This window comes from Triticum urartu, chromosome 7 (genome assembly GCF_003073215.2).
Source record: "Triticum urartu cultivar G1812 chromosome 7, Tu2.1, whole genome shotgun sequence".
Lineage (NCBI taxonomy): Eukaryota > Viridiplantae > Streptophyta > Magnoliopsida > Poales > Poaceae > Triticum > Triticum urartu.
Genome location: NC_053028.1, coordinates 422,073,523 through 422,097,888, shown reverse-complemented (window position 1 = coordinate 422,097,888; position 24,366 = coordinate 422,073,523). Strand labels below are relative to the sequence as shown.

Below are 24,366 nucleotides of genomic sequence, written 5' to 3'. Positions count from 1 at the left end.
TTTGTCGGCACAGCGGGTGGTCTTGCTGGACTTGTTTTACCATTGTCGAGGATGTCTTGAAGAACCGGGATACCGAGTCTGATCAGAACATCTCGGGAGGAGGTCTATTCCTTCGTTGATCGTGAGAGCTTGTGATGGGCTAAGTTGGGACACCCCTGCAGGGATTTGAACTTTCGAAAGCCGTGCCCGCGGTTATGGGCAGATGGGAATTTGTTAATGTCCGGTTGTAGAAAACCTGAAGTTAACCTTAATTAAAATGCATCAACCGTGTGTGTAACCGTGATGGTCTCTTTCCGGCGGAGTCCGGGAAGTGAACACGGGGTTGGAGTTATGCTTGACGTAGGTGGTTTTAGGATCACTTCTTGATCATACTTTTATCGACCGTGCTTTTCCTTCTCTTCTCGCTCTCATTTGCGTATGTTAGCCACCATATATGCTAGTCGCTTGCTGCAGCTCCACCTCTTACCTTTACCTTACCCATAAGCTTAAATAGTCTTGATCGCGAGGGTGCGAGATTGCTGAGTCCCCGTGACTCACAGATACTTCCAAACCCAACTTGCAGGTGCCGATGAGTCCGTGCAGATGACGCAACCAAGCTCAGGAGGAGCTCGATGAAGATCTTGTCCTTTGTGTTGTTTCGTTCTAGTTGTCAGTAGTGGAGCCCAGTTGGGGTCGATCGGGGACCGTGTCGCATTTGGGGTTCTTCTTTTATTTTGGTTCCATAGTCGGACCTTGATTGTATCTGGTTGATGTAATGCTTTATTCATGTAATTGTGTGAATTGGCGATTGTAAGCCAACTATGTATCTCTTTCCCTTATGTATTACATGGGTTGTGTGAAGATTACCTCACTTGCGACATTGCATTCAATGCGGTTATGCCTCTAAGTCGTGCTTCGACACGTGGGAGATATAGCCGCATCGAGGGCGTTACACTTTGTCAGGTGTGTCAGATCTCCAAAATGATATATATATATATACTTAGTTACCTATGTTATCTCTAATATGCTTAGTTTCCTATAGGTTAGCTTCATTTTACCTAAGTTGGCTCTAATATGCTAACTTAGAGCTTATATGCTTAGTTTCCTATAGGTTAGCTCCAAAATAACTTATGTTAGCACAAAATGATCAAGTTTACATAATAAGCTTATAGTCTTTTTCTTATTCTTCTTCTTTTCCAAAATGATATAGGTTAGCTTCATTTTACCTAAGTTGGCTCTAATATACCAACTTAGAGCTTATATGCTTAGTTTCCTATAGGTTAGCTCCAAAATAACTTATGTTAGCACAAAATGATCAAGTTTACATAATAAGCTTATAGTCTTTTTCTTATTCTTCTTCTTTTCCAAAATGATATAGGTTAGCTTCATTTTACCTAAGTTGGCTCTAATATACCAACTTAGAGCTTATATGCTTAGTTTCCTATAGGTTAGCTCCAAAATAACTTATGTTAGCACAAAATGATCAAGTTTACATAATAAGCTTATAGTCTTCTTCTTACTCTTCTTCTTTTCCAAAATTCTTCTTATTCTTCTTCTAGTGTTCTTCTTCTTCTAGTATTCTTCTAGTCTTCTTCTTTTTCTTCTTCTAACTTCTTGTTTATCATTTTGCAGATTTGATTTAATTTACGGAAGCTTGCATGGATGGAGTGCTTCTTTTCCATTTGTGTTTTTATTTTGTATCAATGTGAAACTTTTGTGAATTGATGGATAACGGTGTTGGATGAACAATGTGAAACTTTTGTAATATGTAACGATGGAACTATGTGTTGGCTATGTATGTATATATGATGGAACTTGTGTGTTGGCTATGTATGTATATATGATGGAACTTGTGTGTTGGCTATGATTGTTATATGGATGCTTGTTGTATATATATGTGTTGGATATCTCATAGGTGAAATAGTGACCTGAGATTAAGAAGAAAAAAATTAAAAAAAATTGTTACTAATGGCGCACTACCATGTGGTGCGCCATTAGTATAGCAGACACTAGTGGCGCACCATGGGCAAAACTAATGGCGCACTGCCTGGTGCGCCATTAGCATACCAGATACTAATGGCGCACCAGTGGTGCGCCATTAGTAAAAAGTTCTAGTGGCGTGATACTAATGGCGCATCGGTGGTGCGCCATTAGTAGGCAAAACCGGTGCGCCATTAGTAAGCCTTTTCCTGGTAGTGGCTGGATGTCAGAGGCAGGAGGTGGAGCGGCTTCATCTTGCACGGAGCTTTGGTGGTGATGTCAAGTAATGCCTGACCGACAAGTGCTACGCTTTGTCATGCCTGGTCGGCAGGTGCTACGCACGACAGATCATCCAAGGACTTTAAGATGTGTCGGCTGGTGATACCTGGTAGCATGGCGCTGAGGTGTATCAGTGGCGACCGCGACGTGCTCAGCTGTTTGCGCGCAGGGAGGAGGTGCCGTTTGGCGCCGTGTTGGTGTCGACGATAGCTAGACCGAACAAGGTTGATGCATCAGTACAGTTCTAAAGATGGAGCAGTGGTAGTTGGCGGCGGCGGCATCTGAGTGCACGCCGGACCGGTGAGACCCATGCCCAGCAGGCGTCCTGGATGGGTTCTCAGGTCTTAGATGTTAGGTTTGGCCGCGATGTCTGTTTGGTATTAGGCCCAGGCTATCTGCGCCCCTTCATCAGTTGGATAGAGGTGTTTAGACGGCGGCTTTAGTCTTACTGTTGTATTATTTTGTAAGGTCTTATGAGAATAATTAATAAAATGGCCGTATGCATCGTCCATATGCAGAGGCCGGGGGTCATCCTCCTTTTCTAAAAAAAATACGTGCTAACCATGTACATGCATGGCTGGCCAGATCCATCTAGTGCATGGAGCGGGCCTGAAAACGGAGCATTTCTAGTGATGCAACCAAAACGATGTTTTAAGAAGTGTGCGATGCAAGCTTAACAGTGATTGCATACAAGCAAACAGTTCAACACGAAAAAAAGACTGCATCCAGCGGGCCTAGTTAGGTTGGATGCAGGCTACCAAAGGCATCCTAAGCTACTCTCTCGCGCTCGCCCATCTCGCTCAAGCCATGAAACATTTCAGCTCCGACGAGTATTTTCTCCTTCAATCTGTAGAGCAGCCTGGATTGCTTTGCCATTGAGGTTGAACCAAACAAGGAAAGTCCTCTACAACAATCTCCATGTCCAAGATAGCACTACACTATTCTCCTGTGATCTAGCTATCCATGTAGGACGCCTGTAGCTTCCTGGGAGATTCTTGCTCGTCCTTGTCCTTGCCTCTTGTATCTACTCCTACTACTTCCTACCCAAGTTCCAAAGCCACAAGGCTTTTGGCTTGCATGGATTGGCCAGCCCAGGTCGGTCTCTTTGCACCCCGTGACCGTGAGCGGGAGCAGGTCAAGGAAAGTCTACGCATGCTTGGATGGAATCGGATCACATGATCACTGTTTCTCCGCTACTGCTTGCAGTTGCAGTGCCCGTACGTGCCCCATCTCAACTTCTCAACGCTGTATGCATGCGTCGGTGCATGGCCTTCTTCTTCCTGTTGTTTCAGGAAAGAAAACCCTCCTTGGCTCCTTCAGTCATTGATTTGTTACTATCTCACGGCCGCAAGCTGTGACTTGGGCGGTGCGTGCGAGGTGTCCATCCATCTCCAGTTTGAGCGTGACGTGGCGGTCCACATCTATCAGTACGTACGCGCTTCACCGTCCGGCCACTGTAACGACTTCATTTTCCGTGATAGTGTGAGATATGCCTTGTGGTTAGGTTAGGCACGTTACGTGCTTCAAATGCTATACAATAATTCAACGAGTTCTCTCGCAAGAAAAAATTATACTACTAGTTAAAGGAGCCGCGCGATGCTCGTTACTCGAAAGACACGGATGATCGATTAGTGGGCATCTTTTGACAATGACATGCATGTCTCTGTTGCTGCAGGCCGCTGTGGACATGTGGTACATATTCCATCGTCTCCTCGGCTGCCGGCCGCACTTGAGAGAGCCGCCAAGCCAACTGTTACCGGCCAACAACCCCCAAACGAATTGAAGAGAGGCGGGGCGGACCACGCCATTGCCGCACCTCCTCCCCCTCCTCCTTGGCTTCAACTCCACGCACGCACGCATGCATGCTTGCTTTCCAAACCAAGGGATAATTGGCCGCCCATCCATCTAAACATCGCCACCACACACCACATTATTCTCCAGGCACGCACAAGGATCGATCAGTGGAGGGGGTCCGTCGTCCTCTCACACCATGGCGAAACTTAGGTACTACTTCTGCTTCTTCCACTGCATGCATGGCCACGGCTGCACTGCCGAGCCGCCATTAATCTTTGCTTGCTGTGCTTCGCTAGCTCCACTCAGTCCCTTTTTTTTCTATATAAACGTAATGCTGCTGCCTCGTCTCCCTGGACCAGCTGCAGGAGCCTGGTGCGCTGTTGTTTGGGCCCTCCACGGGAAGGGGAAGCCGGCGACGCCATGGACGGTGTTAAGCTCAAGGTCACCAGCAGATACGTAAGTGCCTCGTGCTTCCTGGCCATGTTTATAGGGTTGGCGCGTGCCGACAATAACATGCATGTTTCGTGTGTGCTGTGTATGTGCAGGTTATAATTAAAAATGACATATTCGAGCTGACGCTGTCCAACCCCGACGGTATTGTAACTGGCGTGCACTACAACGGTGTGGACAATCTTATGGAGATTCTTAACAAAGAAGACAACCGAGGGTACCAATCTTACTCTGCATCTATACTTTCTAGTTAGAGCTTCAGCTTATAGGTTATGCTATATCTGTCGATTTGTCTTGTACTACTATCCGAGGCGATGTGAGTTAAGCTATGCATCTTTTCATCTTCTGTCAGGTACTGGGACATTGTTTGGAATTCACCAGGACAGCGAACTGGAATATTTGATGTGTAAGAAGAGGAGCTCAACTTCATTCATTTACCCTCTTTTGTTTTTCTATTTTCTTCTCTTGTTTTGTTTTTTTGTTTCGGAAAGGAGGTTGAAAGTGAACGCTTGCACGCAGGATCAAAGGCACAGAGTTCCGCATCATACATCATGATGAAAACCAGGCTGAGGTCTCCTTCACCAGATCATGGGATCCTTCGCAGGAAGGGAAAGCTGTTCCGCTCATCATCGACAAGAGGTGACTGACTGATGAACAAGCATAAATTTGGAGCTGGGGAAAATCATGTTTAGCTGAGCAAGCATCTCTGTATGTACAAGTACAGGTTCATCGTGCTTCGCGGCTCCTCGGGATTCTACACCTACGGAATCTATGAGCACAAGGAAGGGTGGCCTGATTTTGGCATTGGGGAGACCAGAGTGGCCTTCAAACTTAGAAAAGACAAGTTCGTTCCCAACTTTAAGAAAGAAATTTTTGCTCTTCACTTAATTTTTTTCTTCCCACTGAAACTATGTGTTGGTGGACTTAATGCAGGTTCCAGTACATGGCAATGGCTGACAACAGGCAGAGAATAATGCCGATGCCTGATGACCGGTTGCCTCCCCGCGGCCAGCAATTAGCATACCCTGAGGCTGTCCTGCTTGTGGACCCAATTAATCCTAAACTCAGAGGGGAGGTAAGCTAATAGAGTCACAACAAGATTATCCATGATAAATATTTGACTTCATTCTGAATAACCTCTGCATTACTCATATGTCTGTCAAGGTCGATGACAAGTACCAATACTCGTGTGAAGACCGATACAATAGTGTCCATGGATGGGTGTCATCTGATCCTCCGATTGGCTTCTGGCAAATCACGCCCAGCGACGAGTTCCGTACTGGAGGACCTCTGAAGCAGAACTTGACATCTCATGTCGGGCCCACTATGCTCGCTGTAAGTTCAGACCTTAACAAAAATAACATTTACCCTGTTTTAGGGCTCATTCTTTTTACAGGATCTTCAAATCATAGGAATATGAAAAGTCATGTGCACTCCAATCCTTAGGAATTTTCCATGAGGTCTCACCTAATGCTAAGAATCCTTAAGAATTTTCCATGAGATCTCACGTAATGCTAAAAATCCGTAGGAATTAGGCCAATATAGGCACAATCCTTAGGAATCTAGCACCTCTATTCCTATGAAACTAATGCTCATAGGAAAAAATCCTGTATAAATCCTCCAAACCGAATAAGCCCTTACTGTTTTTATTTTTATTGGGTACTAATATGCAACAAGTTCTGAAAGGTCTCTTTATCTGGTCTTAGATGTTTCTTAGCGCTCATTATGCTGGAGATGACCTTTCGCCCAAGTTCACGAATGGAGAATATTGGAAAAAGGTTCATGGACCGGTGTTCATGTACCTTAACTCCAGTCAGGACGGATCAGACCCAAGTCTACTATGGGAGGATGCAAAAGTTCAGGTGATTATAGTTCAGCAAATAAGTAGTACTTTAGGGTACAATTCAATTTTCACACAACAAGAGAGCACTCCATAAGTTAGTATAATAATTTATCAAATGACAGCAATTATGGCAGAGTGACTGGCTTATATTTTGTATATTGTTATGAGCAGTACATAAGTAACTCGGTCGGCACTTGATGTCATCTTTAATGTTTGCCTTGGAAAATCAGGTGATGATGGAGAAACAGAGCTGGCCCTATGATTTTGCACTTTCAGAGGATTTCCAGAAGACTGAGCAAAGAGGTTGTATCTCTGGTAGATTGCTTGTAAGAGACAGGTAGTACATAATCTCCCAGTTATGTACGACTAGATAAGGTTCACAGTAACTTGAATTTTCAATTACCCTAGATCTAGTTCAAGCACCATACATATGCATATCTTACTACCACATATATGATCAGGTATATTATAGAGGATGAGGATCTTTATGCCGCATCAGCCTATGTAGGCTTAGCATTACCAGGAGAGGCTGGATCGTGGCAAAGAGAGTGCAAGGTACGTACCACATGCTTATAAGCTACAGTATAGCGTTACGACATGCTTATATGGCCTGTATTATTGTGAATAATGGAGTTTTTCCCTGACTTACAGGGGTACCAATTCTGGTGTCAAGCAGATGCAGATGGTAGCTTCTACATAAAGAACATTGTAACTGGAAACTACAACCTATATGCGTGGGTTCCGGGTTTCATCGGGGACTACAGATTCGACGCCACACTAACAATTTCTTCAGGTTAGCCTGGCTTAGTACTAGTTGCAGCCTGCCTCTAACTTGAATGACTGGTGTCCTGACAAGAGATTGCTGAGCAATGGTGTTCAGGGGACGATATCTATCTGGGTGACCTCGTGTTCGAGCCACCGAGAGACGGCCCTACCATGTGGGAGATCGGAATACCCGATAGGTCTGCTGCCGAGTTCTACGTTCCAGACCCCAACCCCAACTATGTCAACAGACTCTTCATCAATCATCCTGACAGGTGAAAGAAACCTTTGCGTCCAGCAGTTAATCATACAGCTGTTTCTAATCATACGGTGTTACATACAGGTTCAGGCAGTATGGGCTTTGGGAGAGATACGCAGAGCTGTATCCGGACCGTGATCTGGTGTACACCATCGGCGAAAGCAACTACAGCACTGATTGGTTCTACGCTCAAGTTACCAGGTGATGTCTGTCTGTTGTTGGCTCACTCAGATATCATACAACTACCCTAAAAAAGGGATATCATACAAGTGTTTTTGCACTAACATCTTGCCTGATCCGTGCCTGTCTCAACTGAACTGCAGAAGAAGCGATGGGGATACGTACCAGCCCACCACATGGCAGATAAGGTTCAGCCTCGACGCCGTCCCTCCCAACAGCACGTACAAGTTCCGGGTGGCGCTCGCGTCTTCAGCCAACGCTGAACTGCAGGTTTCTGAATTGAATTTTCAGAACCAACCCCAACGTTTCGTTCGCTGATGCTCATGTTGGTTCTCTTTCTTATCATGGTCATCATCGCCATCCTGTTGCATGCATTTCCAGGTCCGTTTCAACGACGAGGCACGGGCTGTGCCTCACTTCACCACGGGGCTCATCGGGCGCGACAACGCGATCGCGAGGCACGGGATCCATGGCCTCTACTGGCTCTTCAACGTGGGTGTGAGTGGAGCCTGGCTTGTCCGAGGGATCAACACCATCTATCTGAAGCAGCCCAGGAACCAGAGCCCGTTCCAGGGGGTCATGTACGACTACCTGCGTCTGGAAGGACCCTGTGCTGTGCCTGCCGCTAACTCAGGCCCAAAAGCTAATTGATTAATCAGCCTGCCTTAGCCGTATTGTATTTGTGTAAGTGACACCTAGCTAGCTAGTACAGCTGTAATGTATATGATTCAGCAGAGCATCCATGTCCTAATTAATACCACGTCATGCATAATCTGTATATGCCTGTGTTCTCAACTCTGTTTACTACCGTGCTCGGTTTCTGGTGAAGTGTTTTGGTGCTGTAATATGCCAAAATCTCACCACAACTAGCCTACAATCCAGGGTGCATGTTACTGGAAGAATGAATGTATTCTAGTTTTGGATGTGCTTCTTCCTGGCGGGGAGGGAGTCATGAATGCAACTCGACGACATTCCTCGGCCACATGCGCGCCGATCGTCCTAGCCGTAGAGAAGGCCGTTTCAGGTCGTCCGGGTCCAGGTGTCCGGCCCCGCGCGCGCCACAACAGCCGCCCCATCCACCCTACTCCAGCCCGCAGGCCAATCGCGCCGCAGATCGTGATTTCCGAGATAAGGACGTGGCCCCCTCCCTCACTCCATTGGCGCGCGCTGCCTGGTATTTAACCTCCCTCCCTTGCCCCTCTCTTCCTCACGCAGCCACCCATCAGTAGCAGCGGCAGCCGCACATCAGCAGCTTGCTCTGTTCCATCCGGCAGCAATGGCGGCCTCCACCACAATGGCGCTCTCCTCCCCCGCGATCAAGCTCGCCGGAGCCTCGTACGCGCTCGGCGGCGGCCGCGTCACCATGCGCAAGGCCACGCCCAAGGCCGCCGCCTCCAACAGCCCCTGGTACGGCCCCGACCGTGTGCTCTACCTCGGCCCGCTCTCTGGCGAGCCCCCGAGCTACCTCAGCGGCGAGTTCCCGGGCGACTACGGGTGGGACACCGCGGGCCTCTCCGCCGACCCGGAGACCTTCGCCAAGAACCGCGAGCTCGAGGTGATCCACTGCCGCTGGGCCATGCTCGGCGCGCTCGGCTGCATCTTCCCCGAGCTGCTCGCCCGCAACGGCGTCAAGTTCGGCGAGGCCGTCTGGTTCAAGGCCGGCTCCCAGATCTTCAGCGAGGGCGGCCTCGACTACCTCGGTAACCCTAGCTTGGTCCATGCTCAGAGCATCCTTGCCATCTGGGCTTGCCAGGTCGTGCTCATGGGCGCTGTCGAGGGGTACCGCGTTGCTGGTGGCCCGCTCGGAGAGATCGTCGACCCACTCTACCCCGGTGGCAGCTTCGACCCCCTTGGCCTAGCTGACGACCCAGAGGCGTTTGCCGAGCTCAAGGTGAAGGAGATCAAGAACGGCCGCCTTGCAATGTTTTCCATGTTTGGATACTTTGTGCAGGCCATCGTCACCGGTAAGGGTCCGCTTGAGAACCTCGCTGACCACCTCGCCGACCCCGTCAACAACAACGCGTGGGCCTTCGCCACCAACTTTGTGCCCGGCAAGTAAACACATGAAAATCGACTTCTCAGGAGTATATGTGTGCTCTGGATGTATGATTAATATCTGATCGTTGATGTTGTACACTATCAAAGATGTTTACAAATAGCGCCCATCTGGAACATGAAATGTCTATATGAGAAATGCATGGTTTTCATTTTCCATATGAATACGAGTGGACATTAATTGTTTGGGTTTGCTAAACATCAAGTACTTGATTTTTTTGGTGTCATTCACTTTCCGCTATGTGCGAGGCCGAAGGCGAAGACAACATGAGGATCGGCGGCCACGCCAAGGCCAAGCCGTGGATAAGCAGGAGTCGGCGATAGCCGAGAGAGAGTTTGAAACTTCATGAGTGCGGGGGGGGGGGGGGGGGGGGGGGGGGGGGGGTGGGGGGGGTCGTAGTTGGAGCTGTTCATTGGGGTGGGGCTTAGAGAGATTACCGGGGAGGTTGAGGGGAGGGCGAGGCGGCGCACGGCAAAGCCCGATGCAGACAGCTAGGGCTGGGTTGGAGGGGTGGCTGCAAGAGGAAGATGAACAATATGTGATCTATTTTTGATCGTTGGATGAAGATCCAGTGGTTGTTAATAGTGGCTGAGTCGTAGATGAAATTTTCAGGTACTGAAACCTGACGTTGCTCCGTTGGTTATCACTTTCTCACTTTAGCTGTACTCAAATTGGCTGATGAAGTTAAGAATCTAGTTACACCTTTGTTACATTTTTGTGCAAGAGTGTGACAAACCACCATTTGGTCGTCAACTGCACTTTTGTCAATGCTTGGTACTGCGGGAATTACCCCAACTCCACATATGATGCTTTGTGTTCGTTTTGTATACGAAAGAACTGCTCCACACACGATAATTATGGACCGATCCTTGTACGACAAATCAATCCAGCGACTGTCAACTCTTCTTTTTTTGTCAATCCAGCGACGGTTTTCATCTTGAGAGTCCAACTTCCATTCAAACATTCCACTATTTTTTGCAGATAATATGTAGAGTAAGGAAGATTTGTGAGGGTGGCTATTTTAACGCTTGCAATCCATAAACCGCAAGATCAAATGTTGAAAAAAGAACAGAATGAAGAACTTAAAAGCATATAATCGTCTAGCCAGTAGGCGTATGGCTGGGAAACTGAGCGTCACTCTGATAAGCAATGTCAACACTGTCATAATGCCTCCAGATCAAATTAAATAGCAGAACAATGTATCATCTGGACCATGGCTAGGCCTAGACATTTAGACCAGTAACAACTGTAAAAGGAGATATGCGTGCTGGGATCATATCGCAGTACCACAGAAAATACGTGTAATAACTGAAGAGGGGGAAAATCCCATGTATACCAACAAAATACTCAGTAGTGACACCTGTGCACAAAGGGCTACAGCATGGTGAGACTTGACAGTATATCAACACAAGTCATGTTAAACCAACCACGTATCATATCAGCCGGCTATCCACAGATGCATCAACATCGGGCGTTAACAGAATATTCTCTAATTATAGCACCGGTATTGCTCCTTCCAACAACTGGTTGCAGTCTCTCAGCCGTATACAGATCACGGAAAATAGCAAAAACAGGGACACTATTGCTACTGTTTCGGTGAAAAAAAATGGAAGTTTCTACAATTGATTTGGAGAATGGGGCTACAAAATTTGTAATGACCTTATGTTGTGTCCAGGAAAGGAATGAAGATACTATAGTTTACGTACCTAATATGGCAATAACAAACCCAGTGCATCCCATCTAAGGTAGCCATCAAGGTGAGGGCTTCCAACTTCAGCAGTGGAATCTGCACACATCTGTGTATCCATTCTGCTACAATGGCACAACAACTGAATGGAGCTCAGACTGTATGTATTTGATCAGGTAAAAAACGTGACAACATCTCTTCTGTATCCCCTAACTATCAACATGCGTGGGACGTTCTCTACAAGCAGATCCATGTACTCCATGTAGAAGTATGCAGGGTGATTCAGCGGTGGCGGAGGGAGGCTCACTAGCACCACAGCTGCCATCCTGGAGTACCTGAGTATCGTCGAGTTCAACTTCAACATTGTATAGAGGAATTTATCGACCTTTTGCTCGTTCACAACAACTTGCTTCCCATCCACCATTTGCGGCCGTCCTTCTCTTTGTGTGGTTTCCTTCATCTCAGAAAGGTATGTGCTGATCCTGCGCTGTGCACTTGCGTAAGCCTCTTGGGAATCATCTGGCTGAGCACCACTGCTACTGCTCTCCACATGAGATTCCCATGACTTCATAGTCACAACAATGACCTCGGCGTGCATCCTAAGATCGTACAAGAACTTTTTGACATCAGTCTTTAGCTCTTCAGCATCAGTGTCCTCTTCCGCTATGCAGAAGACTTGGATCTTGCAGCTTTCGAAGGTCGCTTTTGTGAGCAGGAGCTGAGACAGAAGAAGCATCAATCCTCCATCTCTCACAATCCAGTAGAGGTCAATAGTACCATACTGTCTCTGGAACTCATTAGGCCACTCATCAAGACCCTTCACAATAACAACTGCCTTGTTAGCAGTGATGCAATCATTTATTATACTGACAAAGGTTGATGGTATCTCTGTCAGATTCTCACGGCGCCAAATCTCAGGGTACCGCACCACAACAATATTCGGCTTCAAATTACCAAGGCCCATCGTCTGAACAATGCTACGGAAGCCCTCAGACATTGAAGGTGCTACAATTATCTCTGCAACACCCTCACAACGTTTGTACTCAATGTAGGCCTCCAGCTGATGACAGGCAGTCTTAGCATCCTCAGCCAGTTCATGATAATCACCGTCAATTGTCGAGACAAATATTGACATACCACGGCCCTTCTTCTTCATACAATTGGCGAAATCAGCAAGTTTTGGATGACAAGGGACATTTTCTGGAAGTTTACCCCAAGGGCGGCATAATATCAGAGGAATGGGGTACCAATTCTTAGGATGAACTTGGTTTGCTGTGAGAAGAACAGTGGGGTGAGTGTTAGAATAATGAGTTTGCATAGATTACTCTTTGTCATGCAGAAAGTAATACCTCCTAGCGACCTGAGACTCCGCAATGCCAACTGAAAATATGCACTCTTGAACCCATCTCCCCAATCTCCAGCCTTCCCTTTTAAGCTCACATAGTAATAGATGAGGCTTGCAAGGGCAAGGGAGATAACAGTGAAAGACCAAGAGATCAAAAACATGATGACTGAAATTTGAGAGAAAGATTATTAAGTGGAAAGCACAACTATAAACACAACATGAGGGTGCATTTTAACTAGCTGTGGACCACAAGAAATATGAGGTAAGCAAATTGGATTGAAAATCATACGTGTGAATAGAACTCTTAAGTCAAAATTCACAATAATGCCTAAGTCAGTATACATTTTCAAGTATATAAAATAGCATTCAGTAAAAGTATTACAGGCAGCTCAGGATGAATGTCATGGATGACGAAATAAAACAGTGAAGAGTCAAATGGCGTACCAACGCAAAGTAATGCACCAACAAGTGAAAGACTCCAGTGGTGAAGTTTCCATCGAGGGCGCCAACTAGGAGCATCAAGTAAGTCAAGCAGAAAGCACGACAAGTTCACACCAGCATAGCACAACAGAAAGAACATAGTGATAGTAGGTGTAATCAGATCCAAGTTCCCAATAATCACACATCCAATACAGATTAATGCTGTGAATAAAGTTGCTGCGTGAGGTTCGGCTCCTTCAGAAACCTTAAAGTAATTAAGGACTGGAAGGATGTCATCATTTGCTATTGCTGCTAGTAACCTTGGAGCCCCTGTCAAACTCTGCAGTGCTGCACCTAAAGTGGACAGGATAATACCAATGTAAATCACTACTGGAGCAGGCCATGCCACTGTAGCAGTAAGAAGCCTGCAAGTATTAAGGATGTTTATGAGCTAACCACACAATAACTCAGTAACGTAGCAGCTGATGGGACTTAAGACAGAACTGCAGCCTACAGCCATGCTATCAGAACGTAGTTGTTCGATAAAAGAATATAGACAAAAACAGATTCAACAACTATGTGTGTTGTATATAAAGCATGAATATTGACCGTGTAAAGTAGATTAGTCGACAGAACTTTCTTGTTAGCTAAAGATGGAAAAAAAAGAAACAAAAATCGTTCTGACTGAAAGCATGGGGTTTGTGCCCTCAAACAGGACCTACGCAGAAGAACTTTATGTGCCCGATGCCCATAACAGCCAGAAGAACAGCTGTGGCAGTGAGATTTTCTCTACTAATATAGCAAATAACCACACTCTGACGACAGTAGAAAAGCAGAACTCTAGCATACAAAATATTCCATGCCCTAGAGAACACATTACCTAAATTCTAAAGTGGGATCAATGATAACTTTCAGCACTGAAAAGCACGTACCTATCAGTTAGAAGCTCTTCTCTTGTGGACAAGGCTCCAAACAGCAGCACAGAAAACAAGTACATAGCAGTTGTTGTGAGAGTTGCAGATAATGTTCCAATTGGTATTGAACGTTGTGTATCTTTCAGTGAAGCAGATCGATTTGAGCCAGCCATAATTCCAGTGACTGCTGGGAAAAAGAGACCTACCAAAGCACTGAAAAGTATACAAAAATGTGTCAGCAAGTTGCATTTGCACAGACAAAGAAGTCTTGCAGGCCCGTAAACTTTGTTTCCAATAATAGAGTTTTTTTTTGCATGAATTCAATAATAGAGTTTGATTCATCTCCAGCCTTCAGTCTCGCAAGGCTAGACAACAGGTTCCTAAACTCATACAGAAGTTTTACATAGGCCCTTATAAGTCTGGAAAGTCCCTAAACTTGTCGTCCTTGGTCAAATACTCCCTCCGTTCCTAAATATAATGCTTTTTAGAGATTCCAATGCAGACTACGTATGGAGCAAAATGAGTGAATCTACACTCTAAAATACGTCTACATACATCCATATGTAGCCCGTATTAAGTCACTAAAAGGCTTATATTTAGAAACGGAGGGAGTAGTACCAAAAGCTGTGAGTTAACGGAGGTTTCTGATGTGGAGGGTTGGTTTCATTGTTCCATCAAAGATGGGCAGAGATACTGATGCCCTTTCTCTGGCTAGAGACAATCCCATCAAATAGATATGAAATTTGCTGCTTGGGTTTGTCTGAACTAGGTTCAATAATGGTATTACAGTCCATGTTAATGCACCCATCAGGTTATGTGTTTACGGATGGGACAAATTATGTATGTTTACCATGTGAACCCTGTTAACAGAAGTTGCGGTTGATATCAAGTAATTCGGTCAGTTAGACCAACTTGCAGCCAATCAAATATCCTGGAAGTTTAATAACTTAAATGAAACGTTTATATGACTAAATCGCACTTTGCACCAGGTAGATTGCCACTTATTTCACTTTGCACCAGATTTCGCCAAAAAAGAAATTGCACTGGGTCCGGCACAATAATATGTTTAACTGAAATCTCTAAGTATATATTTCGCCCCATAATATACATGCATGAATTATCATCAAAAAAATTCTACAAAACCTGATGCAAATTGCAACATTATTATGCAGACCTAGTGCAAAGTGAAAACTCTTGCAAAACCTGGTACAAAGTGTAATCTACTCTATAAACTTCAGGGCACATTGCAATTCTGACTAAAGAATGAACATGCATGTAAGGACCCTATTAACATATAATGGGAGTAGGTTGTCGCCATGATTGTACAAGTTCATAGGGTCAAGTGAAAATTGTGTACAATGACTAGAGTATGCTTGAGATTCAACATAGATATACATGGAATGACAGAGAATTTTCATGTTTTTAGAGATGTTAGAAGCTTACTTGAAATCCCAATATATAGAACCATTTGGATCAGGAACTCCTGCATTGTTTGTACGTTGATATTCTGAACCCCAGTTGTCTCTGAGTGAGGTTAGACTCAACCCAGTGATCCCCTCTAAGTAGGAAAGCCAGCATTACAATTGAATGCATAAATGCATAATGATGATTATCCAAAATATAGGCCACATGGTACTTACTTGGAGCATTGTGTCTTGGTGCAATGAAGACACCAAGATATATGCACAACAGTGAAAAGAGTACTGGTATTAAGAAGGCAGGTGCAACCTTGTTGATGATTTTGACACCACCGAATACAATAAAACAGAGCAGTATGGTCACAATAACACCATATACTTGAAGGTCATGCAAGCTGGGTGTCGATATAGTTGCCGTGCCAGCTGTTGCTGTACCGTTTAATAATGTATTGTTCACCACTGTTACACTCTCTGCATTATTAAAAAACTATGAGTTAGTCAAATAGAAATCGAAATTGACATTACAAGTTAAGAAAAAAGTAAGTATTGTGTAGTGTGGCTCTACTTCCTTTTCTCAATTTCTCACAAAACATGAACCAAGTTAGCAATGCAAATAAAATAAAATGCGGGCATTCTCTACGCCCTAATAAAAGTTTGAAGTACAGGAGTCACTTGTACATAATTCAACATTTCGACTCGGCAATCACAAATACAAAAGAACTTACTGACTAGTATCACTTGTAAATTACCTTGAAACAATCCTGCAGAAGGAATGGCATCCAAAAAGGTTTCTACAGCACCCAGAACATACCTGAAATGAGTGGTAAGTTAGCATGAATACATGTCAATCAAACTAACAAAACAAATTAAAAATTGAATCATCTGAAATTCCAATGGGACAAAGAGCTAAGAGTTTATATTACTAATTCAGCTGTGTTCTATCATTATTGACAATCCAGACATTTTTCTTTCGAGCATAATGGTTTAAGTGTACATTACTTTATAAATAACCAACCTTTGGAACCTCTGCAAACCAATCATTCATTAGTAGCAGTCAAGGCCAACAAACATCAAAATATAGCACAAAACCCTTCAATTTCACTACTTCATATTCTACTATAAACCATTCCACTCATCTCATACTAACTTGAAGAACTAATATGATGCCAGCTTCCAAGCAGCAGATGCAGAAATAATAATATCCTCATAACTCGGTCCACAAGCAAACAAAGATAAATGAAATTTGAAAGGCAAACTAGTGCTTGGCTATTGCGGTGTATACTTACATGGACCCAGCAACCGCATTTCCAAGAAAGAAACACAATCCAATACTAACTCCAACTTCAGGACCAAGCGCACGGCCAATGAGATAATATGGTCCACCACCCTATGGATCATACAAAATGCACATCAGCTAACGTACACATTTAAGTTTATCAAGGTAGCAGCATCACACATCAAGAAAGTTCTAGAAGTATTCTGTATTCCCAGCAATAAATCTAGATCGTCGAATTTAACCATATCACGCACCAGGTTCAACAAACGAAATCAAGACAATAGACCAGCAAAACTAAGGCATATCAGGTATCAACCCTATTACATGAACTCACCACCAGTAGCAAAATGTCCAGCATACCTTCATTGCCCCATTTGTTGCAATGGCACTTAATGATAAGCCGGTTAAAAATGTACAAGCACCACAGAATGAGACTAAAACAAGCGACTGCCATATGCCTGCCATGCCTACAATCCTACAGAAAGGGAAAAAAATATTAGCTAGAGTTGAATAACCCAAAAAGAAATTTTTAGCTGAAAAAGGTGTACATGCATCACATTTTCTGAAATACCACTTCCAACAAGGGTATAAAAGTGTCCAGTACAAAAGGCATTAATATTGCAAGATTAGTCAAATGTGCCCACACTGGATAACAATACCTTTACAGACTTTGCAGTTACTCTTACTTGGTTCTACTTCTACCATGGGAAAATCTCATACAACTAGGAATTGAAATATTACAGGTGGCCCTCTGCCAGAGAATGATAACACGGTGACCAGCATGGCAGCATAGCAAATTTATTTTGCAAAAAAACAAATAAGATCAAAACGCTGACATGCAGTAGCAAAAACAAGTGCACATAATGGCAATACTAACCAGGTAAAACGGATATAATAAATGATCCCCAAGATATTCTGCAAGCATGGTACAAAGACACCCATCATTGTACCAAACTTAGGTCCAGCTTCCTGCTAACCAAATGAAAGCAATGGAATAAGTAATACAGTTTTTCTAACTATCCATATATCCAAATGACATAAACCAAATAAACAGAAACAAACAGCTCGATGAAAATCAATGAAACAGTGAAGAAACTTTGGAGATCCGGCATGAAAACGCAAATGTACAAATCAGCAACTATTGTTGAATAAATATATTTAGAGATGTAGCAAACCGTCAAACACGATAGGTGACAGTATCAGCAAATAATTGAGCCCAAGCACTACTCTTTCCTGTTAACTAAATCCAAATATAGTAACTCGTAGTTATTCACGTTTAACTAGGAAAAGTGTGATGAAGTATCAAACAGATGGAATTCATCCTAAATTTTGGAACTGGAGACAACCTTCGGCCGTCCAATGGTAATTGCTACATCCTCTCCCTCCCTAGGACTCGAAGGAGCTGGGACCTCTTCTCCTGTCATGCTGTTCAGATTCGATCAGATACTTATGTCATAAAGTAAAATCACTAGTTCAAGCTATTTCTTTGGAGAGCACATGCTTAATATATTAATCAAAACTATGTGTGCTTAATAGAAGGAGATATATCTCAAGTTTTCAGACAAACTAAATAAAATAACACAAAGATGGACAGTACCTCTTGAGGCCCAAAATATTTACAAGTGAATCAAACCCAAAAAGCTCTAGCTTTGAATCCCTTTGAGATCCACTGGATGTAGCATGATCACCAGAACCTCCTTGCATGCTTGGATCAATAGTTAGATTAGCACCACCAGGCTTAAGGTTCCTATGGTATACATAAAAGAAAGCTTGTTGAGTTCATAAATTCGCAACTTGACAGTTTGTGTCATCTAAATCATCTTGCTAATTATAATGACCATTGAAAGAAACGGATGGAATGAAATCTGCAGAAATTATGCCTGATAATGTGTCATGGAATATGCAATCAAAATATAAAATCGAGAAGGGAAGCCAGTAGGTACAAGAAAGGAATATATATGCATGATGCAAATAAGTAAAGTAGTGTCAAGTAATATCCCAAGCAAACTACAAAGATCAATAACAAGAACTGATATTGAAAGGGAAACATTAACCGCTCAAGTAGTGACAGGTGTGGCACTCATTGACTAACATTCTAACTACAGAACTCTAAACCATGGATATATACCAATAGAAGCTCGACATCAATTATCAATATGTGAGTACACACAAAATATCATATGCCAAAAGGAAAATCCTACTGCACAGTCATTCAAATATATCAAACCCGAGTAGATTACAATATATAAAATGATCACCAAATTTCAAAAGTCGAGGTCATGGCCTCACATTGAAGGCAGTCTACAAACAAACAGAACTAATGTGAATTTCACAACCCTGCTCATAATGCATTGGGCTCTAAATGAAGGAAGCAACTCCAAAAGGCTATTAAAAGCCTAAGATTGTAGTCTCAAACAGTCCACAGCCAGTATGTAGTTCCCATGTGTCTGTACTGCTCGCGAAGACTATCATCCGAATAAAACTGTCCAGTTGAACACCTCGTTTGGCTAAATAACTCGCTGTCAAGACAATGCACAGATATTCGCAGCAACTATGCTAGCTGGTGATTCTCGCAGAAGTGTAACACGTACTAAACCCGAAACCCTTGAACTCTGATTGTGTATCAAACAGAAACAAAATGCTAAGGAAACCCACATATATGAGACGAAGTATGCATCACCTAGGCGGCTGGGGTGTTACGGCGCCATGGCCAGTGACGGAGGTGGAGCCGGGGCTGGGCTCCATGGAGGTCATCTGGATGACGGCGCTGTCGTCCGAGCCCACTGGTCGGTAGCGTCGCCCGTTGGGCGGCGCTGGCACCGGCAGCCCATCCTCCGCGGCCTCGATCTCCCCATTCTCCATCCCAGGAAGCTGCAGCCACGCACAAAGAAGTTGGTGCTGTGAGATCTAGGTTTTTAGAGTAGACGCTGAAGCAGTCCCGAGCAGCGGCGGAGCAGGGGGGTGGTGGCCGTGGAGGGCGTGGATCTGGATCCGAGGCTGAGCGTGGGGAGCAGGGGCTGTTCGGGCGGCAGCGGGGCGCGATCGCTGTAAGCTTACCAGGTTTGACGAAGAGCAGGGGGAGGTGGAGGTGGGCGCTGCGGTGACGGAGCAGTCACCGGCGGCGAGGAGAGCGGGGAGTTAACGGGGAAGGTGGGCAACGGTCGGAGGGGAGATGGAAAAGGCTACGAAACTGGGTTTGCTTCGTCCCTCATTTTTTGCGCCGGGCACCCTGGAAATTAGGTCCGTCTTTGAGTTGAGGACACGGCTCCGGAGTGAGGGAGGGAAGGATTGCTTCTCCACGAAGCTCCTACGCTGCGTGTTGACTTTTTTTTGACTTAAGAAGAAGATGTTTCAAATGCTTAAGGCATGTACAATGGTTGATAAGACACTCTTATCTTAAGTCTTGCAATGTAATTTAGATATGACAAAAAAAACATGTCTACAACGGGTCATTTCTTAGCCTTATCTCCAATAACTAGTTATTCCTAAGAACAGGGTGATACGTATATGTGCTAAGAGATCACATCTTGTCTTCTCTTCAATAAGAGAAGACAAGCCTTTTCTTATGATTTCTCTCTCCTCCACCTCATCATTTATCCTACATGGCATTGCTAAGATAGAACAATTGTACATGCCCTAAAACTGCACTCATCGGAGCAAACACAACGTCAGGACCCAAATCATAGAGACACCCAAGGCTGAAACCACTGTCGAATGGCTGAAGAGAATGTTTCAGCCAATGTACGGCTCAGATCGACGAATGACTCACAAGTGGAATTCTACGTCTCTGATGGACCTCGTCGTCGGTTACCTTTCTGTTTAAACAAAGTCACTGTTTATTACCGCGCGTTGTTTTACCGACGTAATTCTGGTTCGGCTACTTATAGCTTGACCCCATTTGGGAAAACCTAAGTTGCAATTCACTATTCCCCTATCTAGAGTAGAGTTAGCTACCTTCCTTGTAAGATAGGGTATCTGTGAGTGAGTTCCTTAATCGAAAGCCTTGATTTCTTCCCCAAATCGCTTGTTCTTATTGATTTTAGTGCGGATCGGTGGATTTCCCTCGAATCAATACTCACAAAGGTCTTAGAGCGTCAACTGATCCTCGTCGGAGGCATACCGACATCAAAATCAGACAACAAAGGCCCGATCCTCTCCTCTCCTAGTCGGCTCGTAGGTGCCCACCGCCAGTGGCCACCCGGCGGCCACTTCCTGCCACTTGTCACTCCGACGGTGGCAGCCACCACACCTTTTACAAGGAGGAAGGGGGCGGCAGGGATGGCCATGGTGTTGGGGAACGTAGCAGAATTTTAAAATTTTCTACGCATCACCAAGATCAATCTATGGAGTCATCTAGCAACGAGGGAGAGAGGAGTGCATCTACATACCCTTGTAGATCGCGCGCGGAAGCATTCAAGAGAACGGGGTTGATGGAGTCGTACTCGTCGTGATCCAAATCACCGATGACCAAGTGCCGAACGGACAGCACCTCCGCGTTCAACACACGAACGGTTGGGAAGACGTCTCCTCCTTCTTGATCCAGCAAGGGGGAAGGAGAGGTTGATGAAGATCCAGCAGCACGACGGCGTGGTGGTGGATGCAGCAGGATCCCGGCAGGGCTTCGCCAAGCGCAAGCGGGGAGGAGAGGTGTTACGGAGGGAGAGGGAGGTGCCAAGAGCAAGGGTGCGGCTGCCCTCCCTCCCCCCCTCTTTATATAGGGGCCTTGGGGCACCGACCCTAGGAGATGCAATCTCCAAGGGGGCGGCGGCCAAGGGGTGGCTTCCCCCCCAAGACAAGTGGGGGGCGCCCCCACCCCTAGGGTTTCCCAACCCTAGGCACAGGGGAGGCCCAAGGGGGGCGCACCAGCCCACCAGGGGCTGGTCCCCTCCCACTTCAGCCCATGGGGCCCTCCGGGATAGGTGGCCCCACCCGGTGGACCCCCGGGACCCTTCTGGTGGTCCCGGTACAATACCGGCGACCCCCGAAACCTTCCTGATGGCCGAAACTGGACTTCCTATATATAAATCTTTACCTCCGGACCATTCCGGAACTCCTTGACGTCCGGGATCTCATCCGGGACTCCAAACAACTTTCGGGTTACTGCATACTAATATCTCTACAACCATAGCGTCGCCGAACCTTAAGTGTGTAGACCCTACGGGTTCGGGAGACATGCAGACATGACCGAGACGCCTCTCCGGTCAATAACCAACAGCGGGATCTGGATACCCATGTTGGCTCCCACATGCTCCACGATGATCTCATCGGATGAACCACAATGTCGAGGATTCAATCAATCCGTATACAATTCCCTTTGTCAATCGGTACGTTACTTGCCCGAGACTCGATCGTCGGTATCCCAATACCTCGTTCAATCTCGTTACCGACAAGTCACTTTACTCGTACCGTAATGCATGATCCCGTGATCAACCACTTGGTTGCATTGAGCTCATTATGATGATGCATTACCGAGTGGGCCCAGAGATACCTCTCCGTCATGCGGAGTGACAAATCCCAGTCTCGATTCGTGCCAACCCAACAGACACTTTCAGAGATACCTGTAGTGTACCTTTATAGCCACCCAGTTACGTTGTGACGTTTAGCACACCCAAAGCACTCCTACGGTATCCGGGAGTTGCACAATCTCATGGTCTAAGGAAATGATACTTGACATTCGGAAAAGCTACAGCAAACGAACTGCATGATCTTTGAGCTATGCTTAGGATTGGGTCTTGTCCATCACATCATTCTCCTAATGATGTAATCCCGTTATCAACGACATCCAATGTCCATAGTCAGGAAACCATGACTATCTTTTGATCAACGAGCTAGTCAACTAGAGGCTCACTAGGGATGTGTCGTGGTCTATGTATTCACACATGTATTACGATTTCCGGATAACACAATTATAGCATGAACAATAGACAATTATCGTGAACAAAGAAATATAATAATAACCATTTTATTATTGCCTCTAGGGCATATTTCCAACAGTCTCCCACTTGCACTAGAGTCAATAGTCTAGTTACATTGTGATGAATTGAACACCCATGCAGTTCTGGTGTTGATCATATTTTGCTCTAGGGAGAGGTTTAGTCAACGGATCTGCCACATTCAGGTCCGTATGTACTTTACAAATCTCCATGTCTCCATTTTGAACACTTTCACGAATGGAGTTGAAGCGACGCTTGATATGCCTGGTCTTCCTGTGAAACCTGGGCTCCTTGGCAAGGGCAATAGCTCCAGTGTTGTCACAGAAGAGAGTCATCGGGCCCGACGCATTGGGTATGACTCCTAGGTCGGTAATGAACTCCTTCACCCAGACTGCTTCTTGTGCTGCCTCCGAGGCTGCCATGTACTCCGCTTCACATGTAGATCCCGCCACAACGCTCTGCTTGCAACTGCACCAGCTTACTACCCCACCATTCAAAATATACACGTATCCGGTTTGTGACTTAGAGTCATCCAGATCTGTGTCGAAGCTAGAATCGACATAACCCTTTATGACGAGCTCTTCGTCACCTCCATAAACGAGAAACATATCCTTAGTCCTTTTCAGGTACTTCAGGATATTCTTGACCGCTGTCCAGTGTTCCATGCCGGGATTACTTTGGTACCTTCCTACCAAACTTACGGCAAGGTTTACATCAGGTCTGGTACACAACATAGCATACATGATAGACCCTATGGCCGAGGCATAGGGGACGACACTCATCTTTTCTCTATCTTCTGCCGTGGTCGGGCATTGAGCCATGCTCAATCTTGTACCTTGCAATACAGGCAAGAACCCCTTCTTTGACTGATCCATTTTGAACTTCTTCAATATCTTGTCAAGGTACGTACTCTGTGAAAGACCAATGAGGCGTCTCGATCTATCTCTATAGATCTTGATGCCTAATATGTAAGCAACTTCTCCAAGATCCTTCATTGAAAAACACTTGTTCAAGTAGGCCTTTATGCTTTCCAAGAATTCTATATCATTTCCCATCAACAGTATGTCATCCACATACAGTATGAGAAATGCTACAGAGCTCCCACTCACTTTCTTGTAAATGCAGGCTTCTCCATAAGTCTGCGTAAACCCAAACGCCTTGATCATCTCATCAAAACGAATGTTCCAACTCCGAGATGCTTGCACCAGCCCATAAATCGAGCGTTGGAGCTTGCACACCTCGTCAGCATTCTTAGGATCGACAAAACCTTCCGGCTACATCATATACAATTCTTCCTTAAGGAAACCATTAAGGAATGCCGTTTTGACGTCCATTTGCCATATCTCATAATCATAGAATGCGGCAATTGCTAACATGATTCAGACAGACTTCAGCTTCGCTATGGGTGAAAAAGTCTCATCGTAGTCAACCCCTTGAACTTGTCGATAACCCTTAGCGACAAGCCGAGCTTTATAGATGGTTACATTACCATCTGCGTCTGTCTTCTTCTTAAAGATCCATTTATTTTCTATGGCTCGCCGATCATCGGGCAAGTCAGTCAAAGTCCATACTTCGTTTTCATACATGGATCCTATCTCGGATTTCATGGCTTCCAGCCATTTGTCGGAATCCGGGCCCGCCATCGCTTCTTCATAGTTCGAAGGTTCACCGTTGTCTAACAACATGATTTCCAAGACAGGGTTGTCGTACCACTCTGGTGCGGAACGTGTCCTCGTGGACCTACGAAGTTCAGTAGCAACTTGATCTGAAGTTTCATGATCAGCATCATCA

General features: G+C 45.2%; 3 protein-coding genes across 6 annotated transcripts; 2 read left to right on the top strand and 1 right to left on the bottom strand.

The window, feature by feature from the left end:
* The first annotated feature begins 3,959 nt into the window (after window positions 1-3,959).
* Window positions 3,960-8,330, top strand: LOC125524755 (probable rhamnogalacturonate lyase B). The gene is made up of 16 exons (XM_048689785.1): window positions 3,960-4,242; window positions 4,392-4,488; window positions 4,578-4,699; window positions 4,835-4,888; window positions 5,002-5,121; window positions 5,207-5,326; window positions 5,416-5,557; window positions 5,647-5,817; window positions 6,189-6,344; window positions 6,556-6,662; window positions 6,787-6,880; window positions 6,977-7,118; window positions 7,206-7,362; window positions 7,431-7,547; window positions 7,670-7,796; window positions 7,908-8,330. Exons 1-16 carry the CDS (start codon window positions 4,229-4,231, stop codon window positions 8,175-8,177), a joined length of 2,010 nt encoding a protein of 669 aa, XP_048545742.1. The 5' UTR covers window positions 3,960-4,228; the 3' UTR covers window positions 8,178-8,330.
* Window positions 8,331-8,721: 391 nt separating this feature from the next.
* LOC125524757 (chlorophyll a-b binding protein of LHCII type 1-like) lies at window positions 8,722-9,742 on the top strand. The gene has a single exon (XM_048689786.1). It carries the CDS (start codon window positions 8,803-8,805, stop codon window positions 9,583-9,585), a length of 783 nt encoding a protein of 260 aa, XP_048545743.1. The 5' UTR covers window positions 8,722-8,802; the 3' UTR covers window positions 9,586-9,742.
* A 1,144-nt stretch (window positions 9,743-10,886) lies between these two features.
* LOC125525015 (cation-chloride cotransporter 1) lies at window positions 10,887-19,890 on the bottom strand. Of its 4 annotated transcripts, none has more exons than XM_048690040.1 (14): window positions 19,700-19,890; window positions 19,323-19,513; window positions 18,240-18,389; window positions 17,989-18,067; window positions 17,520-17,614; window positions 17,003-17,117; window positions 16,653-16,753; window positions 16,116-16,177; window positions 15,589-15,837; window positions 15,392-15,506; window positions 13,967-14,161; window positions 13,059-13,459; window positions 12,619-12,780; window positions 10,887-12,541 (listed from the first exon to the last, which is right to left on the bottom strand). In XM_048690040.1, the coding sequence occupies exons 2-14, from the start codon at window positions 19,502-19,504 to the stop codon at window positions 11,442-11,444; spliced, it is 3,006 nt and encodes a 1,001-aa protein (XP_048545997.1). In that variant the 5' UTR covers window positions 19,505-19,513; window positions 19,700-19,890; the 3' UTR covers window positions 10,887-11,441. The 4 variants fall into 4 exon arrangements, with proteins under 4 accessions (XP_048545997.1, XP_048545998.1, XP_048545999.1 ...); XM_048690041.1 differs by having other exon boundaries at window positions 17,520-17,611; XM_048690042.1 differs by lacking the exons at window positions 19,323-19,513; window positions 19,700-19,890 and having other exon boundaries at window positions 16,977-17,117; window positions 17,520-17,611.
* Window positions 19,891-24,366: the final 4,476 nt, after the last annotated feature.

Excerpts from the sequence above, each read along its gene's own strand:
- LOC125524755 (XM_048689785.1), top strand. Across the intron at positions 5,818-6,188 it reads TCGGGCCCACTATGCTCGCT|ATGTTTCTTAGCGCTCATTA; the intron begins GTAAGTTCAGAC and ends ATCTGGTCTTAG. Across the intron at positions 7,119-7,205 it reads CACACTAACAATTTCTTCAG|GGGACGATATCTATCTGGGT; the intron begins GTTAGCCTGGCT and ends AATGGTGTTCAG.
- LOC125524757 (XM_048689786.1), top strand. The coding sequence starts at position 8,803 with ATGGCGGCCTCCACCACAATGGCGCTCTCCTCCCCCGCGATCAAGCTC.
- LOC125525015 (XM_048690040.1), bottom strand. The coding sequence starts at position 19,504 with ATGGAGAATGGGGAGATCGAGGCCGCGGAGGATGGGCTGCCGGTGCCA. Across the intron at positions 15,838-16,115 it reads TTCTGCAGGATTGTTTCAAG|AGAGTGTAACAGTGGTGAAC; the intron begins GTAATTTACAAG and ends TTAATAATGCAG. Across the intron at positions 12,542-12,618 it reads GAGTCTCAGGTCGCTAGGAG|CAAACCAAGTTCATCCTAAG; the intron begins GTATTACTTTCT and ends TTCTTCTCACAG.